The 20,344-nt window shown below is 39.9% G+C and overlaps 1 protein-coding gene across 1 annotated transcript; it reads left to right on the forward strand.

Moving 5' to 3' along the window:
- The first annotated feature begins 15,986 nt into the window (after nt 1-15,986).
- On the forward strand, nt 15,987-16,880 carry LOC111142750 (melanocortin 2 receptor). The gene has a single exon (XM_022496044.1). It carries the CDS (start codon nt 15,987-15,989, stop codon nt 16,878-16,880), a length of 894 nt encoding a protein of 297 aa, XP_022351752.1.
- The last annotated feature ends 3,464 nt before the right edge of the window (nt 16,881-20,344 follow it).

Genomic DNA, 20,344 nt, shown 5'->3' on the forward strand with positions numbered 1-20,344 from the left:
TCTCTTCTCCTTGTAACATAAACAGTGGCTTTCTGAAGGCACTTCCCAGCTCTTAAGTACTGTCTCAATTATATGATTCTGATGGGGGAAAAGAGGCCTGTGAAATACCTTCATTTGAGCCTCACAGCATGTTGCTAGAGCATATAACTGCTCACTAACAAGCCTAAATCTGGAATGACCTTGGGTCAGGCAGCATCCAGAGAGAACATGCTTTGCTTCAGGGACAAGCCAGAGGAAAGTTGCTTTATAAAATATATTTCTGGGCTGGGAAAATCAAACTCAGACCCTCTGTCCTCAGCACTTTCCAGACTACCCACATATGAACATCTTTCAGCTTGGGGCTGGAGCTTGTATTTTCAGAAATGGCCACTGGTTTGGACTCCATCCCAAAGCCCCAGTATATCCCAAAACTTGGCCCCAGGCTGCATTTAAACATGCAGGTTGTCGTGTACCTGATACCAACAGTATTCCTTCCCTGAAAGTTTTGGCAAACAGAAAACCAAAAATCTAATTTATTGTACCTAAATAATCTTGCTTTGAATAATGGAATGATTGATGATGGATTCTGTGCAGTTTTATGACAGAGAAGAATTGGCAGAACATGAGTGTTTTTCCTCATCTTGGCTCATGCTCCATGAGGTGCCCTTGAACACACAATTCCCTGGTCTCACTGTTTGAACTTGTGAAATATGAACAATAAGGTTATTTTCATCTTCTTAATGAGATGAATGAAGCCAATGTTCACAAGATGTCTTGAGAAGTTTGATGGAGATTTTCAAACGAATTCTTCCAAAATCATTTCCTCAAAACCCATTTATTGAACTCCCTAATTTGAAAATTAAGTGTATTCTAAATGATGTTAAAAAAAGAGGAAGGTCTCAATTCCATAATATGCCATAAACCTTGTCATAAACATTGGAAGCGACCTTGTCTAGCTGAGGCCATGGAAATTATGTACTAATCTAATTGTTTCTTTCCATTTCTCTAACTTCACATTACCAGAAATATGCAGTTCACTTCATAATGACATTTATTCAAGGTTATGATAACAAACTAACTGTCTCTCCCAGTGATGCATATGTTCTAGTGTTTTCCAGCCCAAGGCCCACTTGCTTGCTTTTCTTTCAAACCTCATTCATTCTCAGTCATCTCAGCCAGGAATTTGCTGCTTCAGAACTGAAGGTAAGTACATTTTCTACTATTTCTTTAGTTCTTAAGTGCTTTTGGATCATAAATGGAATTAAGTCAAGAACAAATCTGGGAAAAGATTAAATTCAGAATTTCCTTTTAAGTATGGTCATTCATCTTTCTTGAGGGATTTTGTTATCTTTCTTTCTTTTAAAAAAAAAAAAATTTTCAGCGTAACAGTATTCATTGTTTTTGCACTGCACCCAGTGCTCCACGCAATCCGTGCCCTCTCTAATACCCACCACCTTGTTCCCCCAACCTCCCACCCCCGCTCCTTCAGAACCCTCAGATTGTTTTTCAGAGTCCATAGTCTCTCATGGTTCACCTCCCCTTCCAATTTCCCTCAACTCCCTTCTCCTCTCCATCTCCCCTTGTCCTCCATGCTATTTGTTATGCTCCACAAATAAGTGAAACCATATGATAATTGACTCTGACTGCTTGACTTATTTCACTCAGCATAATCTCTTCCAGTCCCGTCCATGTTGATACAAAAGTTGGGTGTTCATCCTTTCTGATGGAGGCGTAATACTCCATAGTGTATATGGACCACATCTTCCTTATCCATTCGTCCGTTGAAGGGCATCTTGGTACTTTCCACAGTTTGGTGACCATGGCCATTGCTGCTATAAACATTGGGGTACAGATGACCCTTCTTTTCACTACATCTGTATCTTTGGGGTAAATACCCAGTAGTGCAATTGCAGGGTCATAGGGAAGCTCTACTTTTAATTTCTTGAGGAATCTCCAATTATTTGTTTGTCTAAAGCGGACTTCCCTATTACTGATTTCATTAGCTTCTCTATACTTGTATTCTTTAAAGTATCAGCAAGCTTGCTGCAAGGACTAGAGCCAGGTCTATCCTCATGCTCTTTTTGTTTGTCTGTCTGTTTTTTGTTCCTTCATGAGAGTCACCCTTTTACCTGATTAGCTTTTCCGTTTTTACAAGCACTATAGTTTTGTTGCTGGTGATTAGGGATGCTGGCATGTGGTTGCTTTCCTGTGCCTCTGGCATGAGTGTTTAAGCAACTTTACCATCAACATTTGTATGTGGATTATTCATAGTTCTGGAACAATGTACACTCTCTCTGCCTTTAAGCTCAGTAGTCCTCTGACTTCCTAGGCAGTAATACAGTATGTAGTATAAACAAGAATTAAAAATACATTCATTATCACATACTCCTTCAAAGTGATTCTCACTTAGAAAGCCATGCAGTCACTGCAGACTTTCTCTCTTTACTTGTTTGGGCTCTGTCATGGGGGACATGCATTCTCCAGAGTGGAGGTCCCAGCCCTTTCATAAAAACACTGTTTTTCATATTTTTGTCTCTTTGGGCTACTTTGAGACAACTCCACCACTCATCCTCCCCCCAAATACATGTATATACACACATACACACATATGTACACATATATAGAGAGATATATACATATACCACAGAAAAAACCCAGGAAGTATAAAAATGGTAATGGAATAAGAGGGATGCTACGAGTAAGGACCTGAGCAAGACAAAGAAAAGGAGAATTCCTTTCAGTGCACCCTGACCAGGAGTGCAAAAGAGATGGTTATAAGCTGTGCTCACTCATTCATGTACTGATCAAAAATGTCCACTGATACTTAGGTGCCAGGCCTTGCTGCAAAACCACAGTCAGGTTGCCTGCTGCAAAACTCCAGAAGCTCCAGGGGCCGATGACACAGGTGTGAGACAACATCTCACACTACCTTCTACCTGCAAACACACATAGCTGGGGAAGCACAGAGCAGAAAGCCTAACTCTGCCTTTTGGGAACCCCAGCTCAGGGTGGAGGGGGAGGCAGGGCCCCTAACAGAGAATGCAATGGACATTTCAGCAACAATCTTCACTCGTCGGGGGACCCCATATCTCTTATGGCAAAGATAGAGATTTGCTCCAGTAGCAATTGCCCTCTCACTGACTCAGAGCAACTTAGGGTTCCAAGCACTACACCACGAACACATATGGAACTTATATGGACACAGACTTGGTGGGAAAACAAAATATATGCAAACAATAGAGACTTAAATGACCTAGCATGTGTTCAAATGTTGAAGTATAGTGCCAACAAGCATTTTTGAAGCTGTTACAAAAATCAGCCTCAGAGAAAGGTAAACATGGAGAAACATGCAAGAAGGGTGTTGGAAGAATGTGTAGGACTAGAATAGAACTTTAACAAGGGGAGTTCTGGAGTCAGTGGAAGGTCACAGATCAGGGTGAAGAGGGGAGAAAAAGGGTGGAGATAACCCACACATGGAGAGAGCCACCCCAGCTGTATAAACGTGGGCAAAACCTCACTTCTTGGGACCTTCATTTCCTTGTCCTAAAATGTGGTAGCATTGTCACTGCTGTGTAATTCCAGTCTCCTTGTGAATATCAAATAAGACATTAGACTATAAGAGCAGAACTCTGTAAAATGTTGTAATATCTAGACACTGGCCACCTACAGGTACCATTGCCAGCTGGTTGCTTACACTGATAGTGCTTCTGCCTATGCCAAGCATTGGGAAAGAAAAGAATGAGGCTGCCTCATATCCCAATATATAGGGTTACTGGGAGGACTCTTATAAGTGATCCTAGATGGAATTCAAAGAAGAGTGTGCACTGGATTCAGATGAGCCAATGTTTATCATTAAATAGCACCGCCATGTGAAAATCCAATGTCTAGAGTTAGATATGCTTCTCTTCAGTCAGATTAGGAAAGTTGACATTAGCTGGTAGTGGTAATTTGATGCCAGAAAAAGCTGTTGGAACAGCCCAGGATCAATAAATGAATTGAAAATTCATCTATTATTGGAATTCCTTTTTGCCTTGTTCTTTCGACAAAGTGCTGATTGATAATATCTGCAAGTCTTATTATGATGTTAGTCTGTTCTATTTTTCTATCCTATCCTATTCTATCCTATCCTATTTAGCACCCAAATAGCCTTACAGTAGGAGCCCCCAGTCTCCAACTCCTCCTACCACTCCAGGCCTAAACTTGCACACTCCCTAAATGTTCACATGCTTGGAGGGTCACTATTATTACCTAGTTAGACTAGCCTTGTGGTCTGGAATCCTGCTGCTTCCACTTATGTTCAACCTCCAGAGGTTGTATGGAATAAAAGAAAGAACATGGGCCTTGGAGCAAGGCAGATTTAGTAGCTGGTTGACCTTGAGCAAGTTACTTAACCTCTCTGAGGCTGTTTTCTTATCTATGGAATGGATGGGAAAGCAGAGAATAGGAATAGTACCTCTTATATTTAATTGGAGCATTAGAGATATCTTTTACTATGCACCCTTTGTGACCTTTAACATAGAGACCATTGTAAGAGAAGCCATGCAAAATCAAATTGCCCTTAAAGTGCAGAATTTTAATGATATGTGGAGGTACTGGGAATTTACTTTTTTATCTGTTAAGAGTATAAATTAAAATTGCTCAACACACATTTTGGGCCCTACAAAGTAGATGATGAATTACCTATAGCTCTTGTATGCCTATTCTTTTTCATATCATGTACACCACGTGGAGGCCATGACTCAGATTAGCAAGTTAATATAGACTTGCCTGTTCTTTTTCTTGGGTGTGCATGTCACATCTCCCCAGTTAGATTTTGGTGGACAGCATGGTGTTTCCTATCTTTTTACTCTCAACCACATATAACCTGAAATTGGATCCTAGAAGGTATTCACAAACGCCAATTCTTTATTTGACTACTTGGATTAAAGTAAAAAAAAAAAAAAAAAACTGAAGCTTCCTCTCTTCCTGACCCTCCCATAGACCCACTCTCAACACTCCCCTTGGATATTAACTTCCCCCAATTAACACCCCCTTGTCCTCTGGGACTAAGACCCACTATGGAGTGCATGAAGAAGAGTCAGTGACCACTAGTTCCTCAAAATTCCAAAGCAAGATCCAAAGACCTAAGCTGCTTGTTGTGCTCATGGCAGCCTTGGGGTCCATTTAGGCTGGAATCCGCACACTTCCCAAATGTAGTGATAAGAGGAGCCAGGTGAGGCAAAGAAGGCTTCAAGGAACACATCCAAAGATATGAAGAGTTTAAAATTCTTCATCTGTAAGAGAAAAACAGTTGTTTAATATTGTTTTATTTGTTCAGCTGACTAAACCAGTTAGAAATCACTTCATGCTTTTGGAAAGGAGGGGGAATCTGGAGCTATTTCAGGAATGGGAATAGAAATGGAACTGTGCAGTAAATAATTTAGTACTCATTTTTAAGGAGAACTGCAACAAGTGTTTGATGCAGTAACTTCATTTGATAAAGATGAAGTTCTAGGAGAGGTTGGATGCCACTAAGGTTGCTCCTTGATACACCCAACCCTGCCAAGGGCCCTCAGCACCCCTTATGTGCATGTATTCTTGGTCCCCAATACTGTAACATGTCTCCTTTTCCTAGAAGTGACAAACTCTGAGGTCTTCTTACTTCACACTCTCACCAAAGTCAACTATACCTGCTCATATTCCCTTCTGAGTTATCTGACCACTCTATAAATCATAAATAATGGGATTATGTAAATTTGTGTCAACATTGTCTAAGGTATAAATCATAAATGATTGAAAAAGAAAGTATTTCTGGAGATGATACTTTCACCTGAAGGAAAGTACCAGGATGGGAGTGGTAGTCTGGTGTCAGTTTTATGCAAGACAGTTAGAGATACATGGAACTATACAGAAATCCCCCCATGCTAAGACTGAGATGATTGGAGGCAACCACTCTTATAATGAGAAGCAGAGATGATTTGAAAGAGACTCCAAAGCACTTGTTCTTTCTTTTATTAATATATTGTATCACATTGATTGATTTTCGGATGTTGAACCAACCTTACAGATCAGGAATAAATCCCACTTGGTGGTGGTGAATAATCCTTTTAATGTACTGTTGGATCATATTGGCTAGTATTTTGGTGAGAATTTTTGCATCTGTGTTCATCAAGGATGTTGGTCTGAAATTCTCCTTTGTGATGGGTTCTTTGCCTGGTTTTCAATCAAGGTAATGCTGGCCTCATAGAATGAGTTTGGAAGTTTTTCTTCTGTTTCTGTTTTTTGAAAGAGGTTCAGTAGAATAGGTATTATTTCTTCTTTGAATGTTTGCTAGAATTCCCCATGGAATCCATCAGGTCCTGGGCTCTTTTTTCAGGGGAGATTTCTGATCACTGCTTCAATCTCATTACTGGTTATTAGTCTATTCAAGGTGTCAATTTCTGCCTGTTTCAGTCTTGGTAGTTTATAGGCTTCCAAAAATGCATCCATTTCTTACAGGTTGCTAAATTTATTAACATATAGTTGTCGATAATAATTTCTAATGATTGTTTCTATTTCCTCGGTGTTAGTCATGATCTCTCCCCTTTAATTCATAATTTTATTCATTTGCAATGATGTGAATGGAACTAGAGGGTATTATGCTAAGCAAAATAAGTCAACCAAAGAAAGACAATTATCATATGATTTCTCTGATACAAGGAATTTGAGAGACCAGGGGAGGGGGCTGTGTGGGGAAGGGAGGGAAAAATAAAACAAGAGACTCTTAAAAATAAAACATGAGACTCTTAATCTCAGGAAACAAACTGGGGGTTGCTGGGGACAGGGGGAGGAGGGATATGGCGGCTGGGTTGTGGATGTTGGAGAGGGTATGTGCTATGGTGAGTGCTGTGAATTGTGTAAGATTCACAGACCTGTACCCCAGACACAAAAAATACATTATATGTTAATAAAAAATAAAAAACAAAACATATAGTACATCCTAAGCTCCAGATTACTGTTCAATAACTCATAAGTTGCACATATCCTCTTTAATGCCCACCACGCAGTTTCCCCATTCCCCCACCACCTACACTTCCATAGCCCTCAGTTTGTTTCCTAAAGTCAAAAGTCTTTCATGGTTTGTCCCCTCTCTAATGACTTCCCATTCAGTTTTCCTCACTTCCATATGATCCTCCGCACTATTCCTTATATTACACACATGAATGAAACCACGGTTGTTTTCTTCTAACTGACTTATTTCACTCAGCATATTTTCATTTACAAAACACATCTTCCTACAGTTTCCTTGTTAGTGTATAAGAGAGCAACTGATTTCTGTGCATTGATTTTGTATCCTGCCATATTACTGAATTGCTGTATGAGTTCCAGTAATTTGGAGGTGGAGTCTTTTGGGTTTTCCATATAAAGTATCATGTAATCTGCAAAGAGAAAGTTTGACTTCTTCTTTGCCCATTTAAGTAATTTTATTTCTTTTTGTTGTCTGATTGCTGTTGCTAGGACTTCTAGTACTATGTTGAACAGCAGTGGTAAGAGTGGGCATAATCAAACAGTTAAAAGATCTATACCTTAGGAACTCCAGAACACTCATGAAAGAAATTGAAGAAGACATAAAAAGATGAAAAACAATCTGTACTCATGGATCAGAAGAATAAACATTGTGAATATGTTTATGCTGCCCAGAACAATCTATGTTTTCAATGCCATCCCAATCAAAATACCAATGGCATTTTTCAAAGTGCTAGAGCAAATAATCTTAAAATTTGTACAGAACCAGAAAAGACCCCAAATCATGAAGGAAATGTTGAAAAAGAAAAACAAAGCTGGGGCATCCCATTGGCTGATTTCAAGCTATATTACAAAGCTGTGATCACCAAGACAGCATGATACTGGCACAAAAACAGACATATAGGCCAATGGAACAGAGTAGAGAGCCAGAAATGGACCCTCAACACTATGGCCAACTAAGGTTTGACAGAGCAGGAAAAAATATCTAATGGAAAAAAGTCTCTTCAATAAATGGTGCTGGGAAAATTGGACAGCTATATAGAGAAGAATAAGAGATAAACTCAAAAAGGATGACAGACCTCAATGTGAGACAGGATTCCACCCAAATCCTGAGGAGATGATATCGGCCACAGCAACTTCTTTCAAGACACTTCTCCAAAGGCAAGGGAAACAAAAACGAAAATGAACTTTCAGGACTTCATCAAGATAAAAAGCTTCTGCACAGCAAAGGAAACAGTCAACAAAACAAAGAGGCAAGCCACGGAATGAGAGAAGATATTTTCAAATGACAGTAGAGAAAAAAGGGGTATATCCAAGATCTATAAAGAACTCCTCAAACTCAACCCCAAAGGACAAATAATCAAGTCAAAAAGTGGGCAGAAGACCCAAACAGACACTTCTCCAAAGAAGACATACAAATGGCTAACAAGACACATGGAAAAATTTATCAGCATCACTAGCCATCAGGGAAATTCAAATCAAAATCATGGAGATACCACCTTATACCCGTTAGAATGGCAAAAATTGACAAGGCAAGAAACAACAAATGTTGGAGAGGATGTGGAGAAAGGGGAACCCTCTTACACTGTTGGTGGGAATGTAAGTTCATACAGTCACTTTGGAAAACAGTGTGGATGTTCCTCAAAGAATTAAAAATAGAGCTACCCTATGACCCAGCAATTGCACTACTGAGTATTTACCCCAAAGATACAGATGTAGTGAAAAGAAGAGCCATATGCACCCCAGTGTTCATAGCAGCAATGGCCACAATACCCAAACTGTGGAAAGAGTAAACATGACCTTGAACAGACAAATGGGTAAAGAAGAAGTGGTCCATATACACAATGGAATACTACTCAGCCATCAGAAAGGATGAATACCCAACTTTTGCATTAGCATGGATGGGACTGGAGGAGATTATCCTGAGTGAAATAAGTCAAGCAGAGAAAGTCAATTATCATGTGGTTTCACTTACTTGTAGAACATAAGGAATAGCATGGAGAACATTAGGAGAAGGAAGGGAAAAATTGGGGTGGGGGAATCAGAGGGGAAGACAAACCATGAGAGAGTATGGACTCTGAGAAACAAACTGAGGGTTTTAAAGGGGAAGGAGGTGGGGGAATGGGTTGGCCCAGTGGTGGGTATCAAGAAGGGCACATACTGCATGGAGCACTGGGTGTGGTGCATAAACAATGAATTCTGTTACACTGAAAAGAAATTAAATAAAAAAAAAAAACTAATGATGTCCAGTATGGTGACTAACATAACTAACTAACTAACTAAATAACAGAAATAAATAACATAAAAATAAACCACATCTTTATTCATTCACCTGCTTAAAGGACATCTCAGGTCCATCCACAGTTTGAGTATTGTGGACATTGCTGCTAAGAACGCTGGTGTGCAGGTGTCCCTTTTTTCACTCCATATGTATCTTTGGGTTAAACACCAATACTGCAATTACTGGGTCATATGGTAACTTTATTTTTAACTTCTGGAGGAACCTCCATACTCTTTTCCAGAGTGGCTGTACAGCTTGCATTCCCATCAACAATGTAAGAGGGTTACCCTTTCTTCACATTCTTTCCAACATTTGTTGTTTCCTCTCTTGTTAATTGTAGCTATTCTAACAAGTATAAGATGGAATCTCATTGTGGTTTTTTTTTTTTTTTAAGATTTTATTTATTTATTTGACAGACAGAGATCACAAGTAGGCAGAGAGGCAGGCAGAGAGAGAGTGGAGGAAGCAGGCTCCCCACTGAGCAGAGAGCCCGATGCGGGGCTCGATCCCAGGACCCTGAGATCATGACCTGAGCTGAAGGCAGAGGATTTAACCACTGAGCCACCCAGGCGCCCCATCATTGTGGTTTTGATTTGTATTTCCCTGATGGCTAGAGATGTTGAACACTTTTTCAAATGTCTGTTGGTCATTTGTACGTCTTCTTTGGAGAAATGTTTGTTTATATCTTCTGCCCTTTTCCTAACTGGATTGTTTGGGTTTTTTTGGTGTTGAGTTTGATAAGTTCTTTAAGGATCGTGGATGCCAGCCCTTTATTCGTGGTGTCATTTGCAAATATCTTCTCCCATTCGTAGGTGGATTTTAATTTTGTTGACAGTTTTCTTTGCTGTGCAGAAGTTTTTATCTTGATGAAGTACCAAAAGTTCATTTTTGCTTTTGTGTCCCTTACCTTTACAGATGTGTTTATGAAGAAGGTACTGTGGCCAAGGTCACAGGGGTTACTGCTCATGTCCTCCTCTAGGACTTTGATGGATTCCTTTCTCACATTTAGGTCTTTTTTTCTTCCAATTCCAGTTTACTTTTCTTTGTGGAGTAGGAGAATGGTCCAGTTTCAATCTGCTAATATGACGCTGTCCAATATTCCCAACATTATTTGCTGAGGAGTCTCTTTTTTTCCATTGGATATTCTTTCCCAGTTTGTCAAAGAGTAGTTGGCCATGGAGTTGAGAGTCCCTTTGGGGGTCTCTGTTCTGTTCCATTGATCTATGTGTCTATTTTTGTGCAAGTACCATGCTGTCTTGATGACCACAGCTTTGTAATAGAGCTTGAAGTCAGGCATCATGATGGCCCCAGCTTTCATTTTCTTTTTCAAAATTCCCCTGTTTTTTTTTTTTTTTGTGGTTCCATATAAATTTTAGGATTGTTTGTTCCAGTTCTGTGAAAAATGTTGATGGTATTTTGATAAGGATTGCACTGAAATTGTAGTTCGCTCTGGGCAGCATAAGCATTTTCACAATGTTTATTCTTCCGATCCATGAGCATGGAGTATTTGTCCACCTCTTTGTGTCTTACTCTATTTCTTTCATAAGTGTTCTGTGGTTTGAGAGTACAGATCCTTTGCCTCTTTGGTTAGGTTTATTCCTAAGTATCTTATGGTTTTTGGTGTTATTGAAAATGGGTTTGATTCTTTAATTTCTCTTTCTCTAGTCACATTGTTAGTGTATAGAAATGCAACTGATTTCTGTGCATTGATTTTGTATCCCGCCATGGGGCTGGATTCCAGTATGAGGTCTAGCAATTTTTGGGTGGAGTCTTTTGCATTTTCCCCATAAAGTACTTTGTCTTCTGCAAAAAGTGAGAGTTTGACTTCTTCTTTGCCAATTCCAATGCATTTTCTTTCTTTTTGTTATGTGATTGCTGAGGCTAGGCCTTCTAATAATATGTTGAACAGTAGTGGTGAGATTGGGCATCCTCATCGTGTTCTCACCTTAAGAGAAAAACTCTCAGTTTTTTCCCATTTAGGATGATATTCACTGCGGGCTTTTCATACATGGCTTTGATGATATTGAGGTATGTTTCATGTATCCTTGTACTTTGAAGAGTTTTAATCAGGAAAGGATGCTGTATTTTATCAAATGCTTCTTCTACATCAATTGAGAGGATCATATGGTTCTTGTTTTCTCTTTTATTAATGTGATTATTCATGTTGATTGATTTGTGAATGTTGAACCACTCTTGCATCCCAAGAATAAATCCCTTGTGGCCATGGTGAATAATCCTTTTAATGTGCTGTTGGATCCTATTGACTAGGATCATGGTGAGTACTTTGGCATCCACATTCCTCAGAGATATTAATCTGTAATTCTCTTTTTTGATGCAGTCTTTCTCTGCTCTTGGGATCAAGATAATGTTTGCCTGATAGAAGGAGTTTAGACATTTTCTTCTGTTTCTGTTTTTTGCAACAGCTTCGGTTGAATAGATATTATTTCTTCTTTAATTGTTTGATAGAATCGCCTGGGAAGCTATATGGCCCTGAACTCCTGTGTTTTGGGAGGTTTTTGGTTACTGCTTCAATTTCCTTAGTGGTTATTATCTGTTTAGATTGCCTATTTTTTCCTGTTTGTCTTGGTAGTTTATAAATTTCCAGGAATGTGTCCATTTCTTCCAGGTCGCTAAATGTGTTGGCATATAGTTGCTGGCAATAATTTCTAGTAATTCTTTCTATTTCCTCGGTGTTGGTCGTGATCTCTCCCCTTTCATTCATCATTTTATTGATTTGGGTCCTTCCCCTTTCTTTTGGATAAGACTGGCCAGAAGTTTATCAATCTTATTAATACTTTCAAAGAACCATCTTCTAGCTCATTGATCTGTTTTTCTGGTTTCTATTTCATTGATTTCTGCTCTAATTTTTTATTATTTTTCTTCTCCTGCTTGGCTTAGGTCTTACTTGCTGTTCTTGCTACAGGTCATTTAGGTGTAAGGTTAACTTGTGCATTTGGGATTTTTATAATTTTTTGAGAGTGGCTTGGAAGGCTATGTTTTTTCTCTTAGGACCACTTATGCAGTGTCCCATAGATTTTGGACTGATATGTTTTCATTCTCATTAGTTTCCATGAATTTTTTAAGTTCTTTAATTTCCTGGTTGACCCAATCACTCTTTAGCGGGGTGCTCTTTAACTTTCATGTGTTTGAGTTCCTTCCCAATTTCTTCTTGTGGTTGAGATCCAGTATCAAAGCATTGTGGTTTGAAAATATGCAGGGAATAATTTCAATCTCTTGGTATTGATTGAGACCTGATTTGTGACCCAGTACGTGGTCTATTGTGGAGAAAGTTCCATGTGTATTTGAGAAGAATGAGTATTCTATTGTTTGAAGATGAAATATTCTGTATTTATCTACAAAGTCCATCTGGTTCAATGTGTCATTCAAAGTTCCTCCTTCTTTGTTGACTTCTGCTTAGATGGTCTGTCCTTTGCTGAGAGTGGAGTGTTGAGCTCCTCTACTAATAATGTATTATTATCAACATGACTTTTTATTTTGGTTAACAGTTGGCTTATGTAGTTGGTTACTCCCATGCTGGGAGCATAGATATTTAAAATTTTTAGCTCTTCTTGTTGGATAGGCCTTGAAGTATGTTGTACTGTCCCTCTACATCTCTTGTAATCATCTTTGGTTTAAAATCTAATTTGTCTGATATGAGAATTGCTACCCCAGCTTTCTTTTGGGGTCCATTGGTGTGATAAATTGTTCTCCATTCACTCACTTTTTAAAAAGATTTTATTTATTCATTTGAGAGAGATACAGAGACAGAGAGATAGCACAAGCAGGGAGAGAGACAGAGGCAGAGGTAGAATCAGACTCCCCACTGAGCCGGGACCCTGCCATGGGGCTCAGTCCCAGGGCCCGAATATCATGACCTGAGCTGAAGGCAGATGCTCAACCATCAGAGCCACCAAGGTGCCCCATCCACTCACTTTCAATCTGGGTGTATCTTTAGGTTACAACATGAATCTCTTACAGACAACATGTGGATGGATCCTTTTTATCCAATCTGCAACCCTGTGCCATTTGATAGGACAATTTATGCCATTCACATTGAGATTAACTATTGAAAGGTATGAATTTAGCTCCATCATATTACCTGTAAAGTCCCTGTTTCTATAGGTTGTCTCTGTAACTTTCTGGTCTGTATTACTTTTGGGGTCTTTGTTTATGGAATCAAACAATGTTTTTTGCAGGGCTGGCTTGGTGTTCACATATTCTTTCAGTTTCTGCCAGTCCTGGAAGGTCCTTGTCTCTCCATCCATTCTGAATGACAGCCTTGCCAGATAATGTATTCTTGGATGCATGTTCTTCTCATTTAGTACCCTGAATATGTCTTTCCAGACCTTTTGGTCTTGCCAGGTCTCTGTGGACAAGTCTGATGTTATTCTTTGGTTCCTCCCTTTGTACATAAGGAATCTCTTCCCCCTAACTGCCCTTAGTATGGCTTTGTTGGCTCTAAGTTTGTGAGTTTTACTATTACATGCCAGCCATTCGTCTGTTCTCCTTGATCTTGGGAGGGGCCTCTTTGCTTCTTGGACACAAATGCTTGTTTCATTCCCCAGATTAGGGAAGTTTTTGGCTACAATTTGCTTAAATATATCTTCTAGTCCTCTCTCTCTCTCTCTCCAACCCCTTAGAGATCCCAAAAATTCTGACATTGGGACATTTCATGGCATTGTTCATTTCTCTGAATCTGTTCTCATGGATTTTAAGCTATTTGTTCCAGGCCTCCTTCTGTTCCTTTCTTTCCATTAATTTATCTTCTATATCACTAATTCATTCTTCTGTTTCATTTACCCTAGCTGTTCGAGTATCTAGTTTAGACTCCATCTCATTCATAGCATTTTAAAATTCAGCATGATTAGCTTTCATTTCTGCCTTTAGAGATTCTATGTTGCCATTAATGGTTTTGTCAAGCCTAGCTATTTTCTTCACAACTGTTACCCTGAAGTCTATTTCTGACATATTGCTTATATCCATATCTGTTAGGTCTGTGGGAAAGGCCATTTTCTCTGGTTCTTTTTGTTGTTGTTGTTGGGTGTTCTTCCTCCTAGTCATTCTGTTGGGCAGTGGTTGATGAGACATACAGAGTCAAAAATATCAACCACAATCCAGGCAAGATGTACCCTGGGAAAGTTCAGAGCAGTGGGAAATCACTGCTTCCCTCAAAGGGGGAGGGGGAGAGGGAGGTTCCCCCCCCCAGAGAAAATCCCAACCAAAATGAAACCCAAGAATAAGATTTACAGAGTTCAAAGAAAAGGTGGGGGTTGAGTGGAGGTGGGGACTATCGCTCAGTGTGGGTGAAATAGGGTGTTTCAGTTCTTCCTGGGTGTATTTTGTTTTCTTTCTTAGAGAACACTACTTCCCAGAGTTACAGGGAAATTTAAACTCATATATATATATATAAAGGTAGTATTGAATAGGGAAAAAAGGACTACATTGAAGCTTAAGAAGTGAAAAAATATATAGGTGTGAAAAGTACAAGTTTAAAAGCTACTATGGAATATGTTGTATTAAACATCTAGTTGAAATTAGTAGGTTAAAAGAAAAAACAGAGAAGAAACATGAGAAAGAATAAAAAAAAAGTTGTATCTAAGAAATACACAGGCCATAAGGCAATATCAGGAGCTCAATGTACTATTTTCCCCTGGTGTTGGGGTTTTATAGTTTTATGGATACCCTAGTGTTGTTGTCCTCTCATTCTTCCAGTTTGCCTTCTGGGGGAGGGAGCCCGCCTCATTGTTTTTCAGGCAATCCTGCTTGGGTGGAGTTTCCCTACGCCCTATCAAGGGCCTGGGTTCTGTGGAAACCAGTTTTGGGGATTTTTGTTCTCTGGCAGCTTTTCATGCCTTTTTGGAAGATCAGAGCAAAGGAAAATGTCTGCACCCAGATCTCTGTCCCAGGGGAGAGAAGCCACAGTCTACGCCTCTCTGAATCCTCCAGAACACACAGTCTCCCTTTCTGTAAGCACTGCTGAAAACCAAAGCCTCCCAGAGGCAGCGCATGCCCCCAGCGACACTCTCAGAGGTCCACGCAGACCCCCACTTGTCTCTGCCCCCTGTGCTTCCAAAACCATGAGGGATCCCAGCATGCGCAGGCATGGTTAGGCCACATGGGTGTCAGCAGTGGTGGTGGCCAGCCCCCAGGTCTGTGGGCACAGGTCTGCATGAGCAGCTGCCCTGGTCCCACTGTATGCCACTTCAGCTCCTGTATCATGTCTGAGTGCTGTTATCAGGCTCTTCCCAACCCACCACCACCACTCTGCAAGCTATCGCTGGTCCCCAGGTGCAGGATGCTTTTGCACTGGTTTCCAGTGCAAACTTCCAGTGCAAACTTCCAGTGGCTAACTTCTGGTGGCTCCCTCACCCTTCTGTTTACCCTCTGGTATCTGTCCACACAGTCACAACTCCATCCTTTGTACCTCCCAACTAATTATCTTCTACCCCTGTAAAGATCCAAGCATATAATCTTACATCCCAGGGTGATTTCATGGATGTTCAGAATGGCTTGGTAGATATCCAGCTAAATTCAGGGAACCAGTTAAAATGGAGTCCCCAGCTCCTCTGCCATATTGCCCCTTCCCCCTTTAAAAATATCTCTGATGTTGCTGTTTATTCTTTAGGTGGCCTAGTGATTTTTCCCTCAGACCTCCAGCAAGTAATACAAAGAAGAAAATATTCTGAAGAATCAATCCAGCTTTCTGTCAAGTCAAAGTAACAACCCTGTCTTAGCAGGAGAAATGAAGCACATTATCAATTTATATGAAAACATCAATGATACAGCAAGAAATAATTCAGACTGTCCTCATGTGATTTTGCCAGAAGAGATATTTTTTATAATATCCATCATTGGGGTTTTGGAAAATCTAATGGTCCTTCTGGCGGTGATCAAGAATAAGAATCTCCAGTCACCCATGTACTTTTTCATTTGTAGCTTGGCTATTTCTGATATGTTGGGCAGCCTATATAAGATCCTGGAAAATATCCTGATCATGTTAAGAAACATGGGTTATCTCAAGCCTCGTGGCAATTTTGAAACCACAGCAGATGATATTATCGACTCCCTGTTCATCCTCTCCCTCCTTGGCTCCATTTTCAGCCTGTCCATGATCGCAGCTGACCGCTACCTCACAATTTTCCATGCTCTGCAATATCACAGCATTGTGACCATGCGCCGTGCCATTATTGTCCTGATGGTCACCTGGACTGGGTGCATGGGCAGTGCTATTACCATGGTCATCTTCTCTCATCACATCCCCACAGTGATCACCTTCACGTCGCTGTTCCCTCTGATGTTGGTCTTTATCTTGTGCCTTTATGTGCACATGTTCTTGCTTGCCCGTTCACATGCCAGGAAGATCTTGACCCTTCCCAGAGCCAACATGAAAGGGGCCATCACGCTGACCATCCTGCTTGGGGTCTTCATCTTCTGTTGGGCCCCCTTCATTCTTCATGTTCTTTTAATGACATTTTGCCCAAATAACCCTTACTGTGCCTGCTACATGTCCCTCTTCCAGGTGAATGGCATGTTGATCATGTGTAATGCAGTCATTGACCCCTTTATATATGCCTTCCGGAGCCCAGAACTCAGGGATGCATTTAAAAAGATGATCTTCTGTAGCAGGTACCAGTAGAATTATTGGTCCCTGATTTTTAAAACCATGGATAAGTGCTGTCAAGTGACAGAAGAACATGACACACCAACAAAACTAATGCTTTCCAACCATCCTTTCCTTCCTTAATGTGCACAAGGATTATTTCACTAACTAGTGTTTGTAATAGCTTAGTCCTGTGTGAACAGTCTTGTTGTAGGTACAACTGTTATAAGTTAGAAAGATAAAATAATGTATTAAAAAGAATTACAGAATACAAAACACAGACAACAATACAGGTTTGAGAGCTTTGTGCTAAGGTAAAGATTTGTTCTTCTATAGATATCTAACAAGCCTATTGCTGGGGTTGCCTTTCCAAGCTTGAGGCCATTGTAATCAATCTCTAGAAGTTAAAATGCCAAGACAAGTATTCAGGGCACAAACTACAATGTCTTTGTAAGCAAGCTAAAGGTGCCATAAATTACTGCAACTGAATTTCCTATCCTGGACTACCACACAGAATCCCTACTCTCCCTCTCTCTTTCCTGTATGCTTGTTTTACTATATGCCATCTCGAACCTGTTTTTCAATCTTTTTTTTTTTTTTTTTTAAAGTGGGCTCCACCCTGGGCATGGGGCTTGAACTCACGACTCTGAGATCAAAACCTCAGCTGACATCAGGAGTTGGATACACAACAGACTGAGTCACTCAAGAGCCCATCTCAAATCTTTTTAGAAGCAGGTAGGGTATAAATTATAAATGTCAAATAAGCAGCTTTACATTTCCAATAATAAAGGAAACTTGATTGTTAGTCTTTTCTCATGTAGCACTCCACTGTCCTTAAAATCCTTTCCTGGTTAAAACTGTCATGTTTTAGAGGCATAAATTTCAGAGGAGGAAATAAAAATTTAATACATTTGGTTTCTACATGGAAATAAATGAAGGCCAGAGGAAAAATGTGACTATTTGAAGAAAGTTTAACCATTCTTTGTGTATTTGTCTGAATGTAGGGGTAAAAGAAAAGAGACCCCAAGCCCCAATATATAATTTGTAGAATAGTTAGAGTGTGTGTGTGCACGTGTGTGTGTGCTTACCATGCTTTGAGACTATGGGGGCAACCAAAACCACAATGCCACTTCAAGAACAGTGCTATTATTGAGACCCAAGCCATGGACTGATTGTAACTCCTTCCACAGATGAGTCTAAGAGGCAGATGCAGTTCTGGAAAAATTTCATCCTACTGTCAGCCACAGGAAAGATGCCAGATATTGAAAAGTGGCACCCCCATGACAATATAGAAATAAAATTGGTAAGTTCATCCATTTTAATAGTTAAAGATAAAGCCTAAAAAAGATGGAAATTCTGACCATAAGTCCTTGTGAAGTTAGAGAGTAACTTAAAGGATGACTGAGAAAGAAGAAAGAAGTAAGATCTTTGAATCCACAGAGCAAGGGTGCTTGGGACCCACCCAGAGTGGTGCATCTTCTGGAAGAGGAGATACTTCACTCTCTGGGGAGTTTTCCCTGAGCTGCCAAGAGGAGAAGACAGTCACAAATCGGACTGCTGGTCTGGTAGTGGTGAGTAAGGGACAGGCAGTGCTAGGTTGGGAGAGATATGTACAGAGCTATGTGGTTAGGCTCACAGAAATCCCAAAAATGTGGAGGTGGAAGGAAACAAGAGATAAGGGATCAAACAAGACCACCCTGCCCTACGTTTTGGTGGTGGCTGTGGGGGGGACTTTTTTTTATGACAGTCACCTATGACCAATAAAGAATAACCAGACCCTAAAAAGAAGTAAGCCATTAAAGATGTTATCACCAGTCCTTACTCAAACCAAGACCTCATAAGAATGTTAAGGTCACAAGCTCCCTGGTCAGCTCTAAATAAAAGACTGTCAGCAGAGACCCACATTGGCAACCCTGCCTGGATCCCTCTCAGTCATGAGAGCTTCTTCTGTGTCCTTGCTTAATAAAACTCCATCACTTTACTCACTCTCCTTTGTCTGGGAGATTCATTCTTCAACTCTGTGAGACAAGAACCTAGCTCTCCTGATTCAGTGGGTTTAATATCAGATGAAGGCAGGCACAAAAACTTAAGAAGCAAAGCGAAAGCACAGAGCTAAAGGGAAGAAGACAGTGTTGGCAGGTTTCTAGACAGCATGCATTGCAGAATGGAGATGGAAACTGAAGTAATCTTATCCTCTGTGTTCTACAGAAATCCTTCCTTGGTTGCTTCTCCTCACCAAATAGACAATATTATCCTAATGTATGTTAACCTGAATTTCTTAATAAATATTTTGTAAGTTTATTTTTCATAAAATCTAAAGCACAATCCTATAAATGATTTTTAAATGTTATTTCTACCATTAAAAGAATAATGTGTAGAACTTTTTTCTGTGATTAAATTGAGTATTCTCAATAAAATGTAACCTTTCTTTGATCTTGTGTTATTCTATGATACTATAGAGGGGTGGTGCAATTTAACACCTGTCATAGATGGTCCAAAACTGCTGTGCTTGTTGAATTCTGGCTTTGTTAGTAGCTTTGCCATCCCCTCATCACTCCCAAGCTCTTAGCTGTCACATCTGTTGTCAGAAGAAATCACCTAGAAATTTCTTCACCTCTCAATGCCTTTCATGTGTTATATTTAATCTGAGAAACAAAATCAAAGCATCTATTCTAATAGTGTATAAGACAAAAATAAAGGCTGAGTGCCAGCTCAGATACATTTTCAATTCTAGGTCAATTCAAATCAGTTCAAGGTCTTTAATACTTATAATTACTGAAAAGAAGTGTGGTTTCCTACCTTTACCTTCATATGTAATTCAAATAAAAATGGTATCAAACTGCAACATGGCTCAGATTTTTCCCATGAGGACCACTTCAATTTTTTAATTTTGATCAAATTTTTAAACTGCTTTGCTGATGCCATCAATGAGGGAACAAAAGGAAAGCTGAGGATGAAGCATAAGCTACACCCCACAATCCTCCTCCCAGGTGATTTAAAAAAAATTTAATTAGCCAACATATAGTACATCATTAGTTTCAGATGTAGAGTTCAATAATTAATTAGTTGCATGTAATACCCAGTGCTCATCACTTCATGTGCCGTCCTTAATGTCCATCACTCAGTTACACCATCCTCCCACCCACCTCCCCACCAGCAGCCCTCAGTTTGTTTCCTATAGTTAAGAGTCCACATGGTTTATCTCCCTTTCTGATTTCTTGCCATTCAGTTTTCCCTCCCTTCCCTTATGATCGTCTGTGCTGTTTCTTATATTCCACATGAGTGAAACCACATGATAATTGTCTTTCTCTGATTGACTTATTTTGCTCAGTATAATACTCAGCAGTTCCATCCAAATCGATGTAAATTGTAAGTAATCATCCTTTCTGATGGCTGAGTAATACAATGAAATTTACTCCCCAGGTGAGGTATGTGTGACATTCCTCAGACACTCATAGCTGTCCAAGAACAAAGGAAAGGAAAAACAAGTGGTTAGCTGA

The sequence above is a fragment of the Enhydra lutris genome, unplaced genomic scaffold (genome assembly GCF_002288905.1).
Source record: "Enhydra lutris kenyoni isolate GAN:26980312 unplaced genomic scaffold, ASM228890v2 scaffoldscaffold8, whole genome shotgun sequence".
Lineage (NCBI taxonomy): Eukaryota > Metazoa > Chordata > Mammalia > Carnivora > Mustelidae > Enhydra > Enhydra lutris.

Bases quoted from the DNA above. Each gene is read 5' to 3' on its own strand.
- LOC111142750 (XM_022496044.1), top strand. From the start codon at position 15,987: ATGAAGCACATTATCAATTTATATGAAAACATCAATGATACAGCAAGA.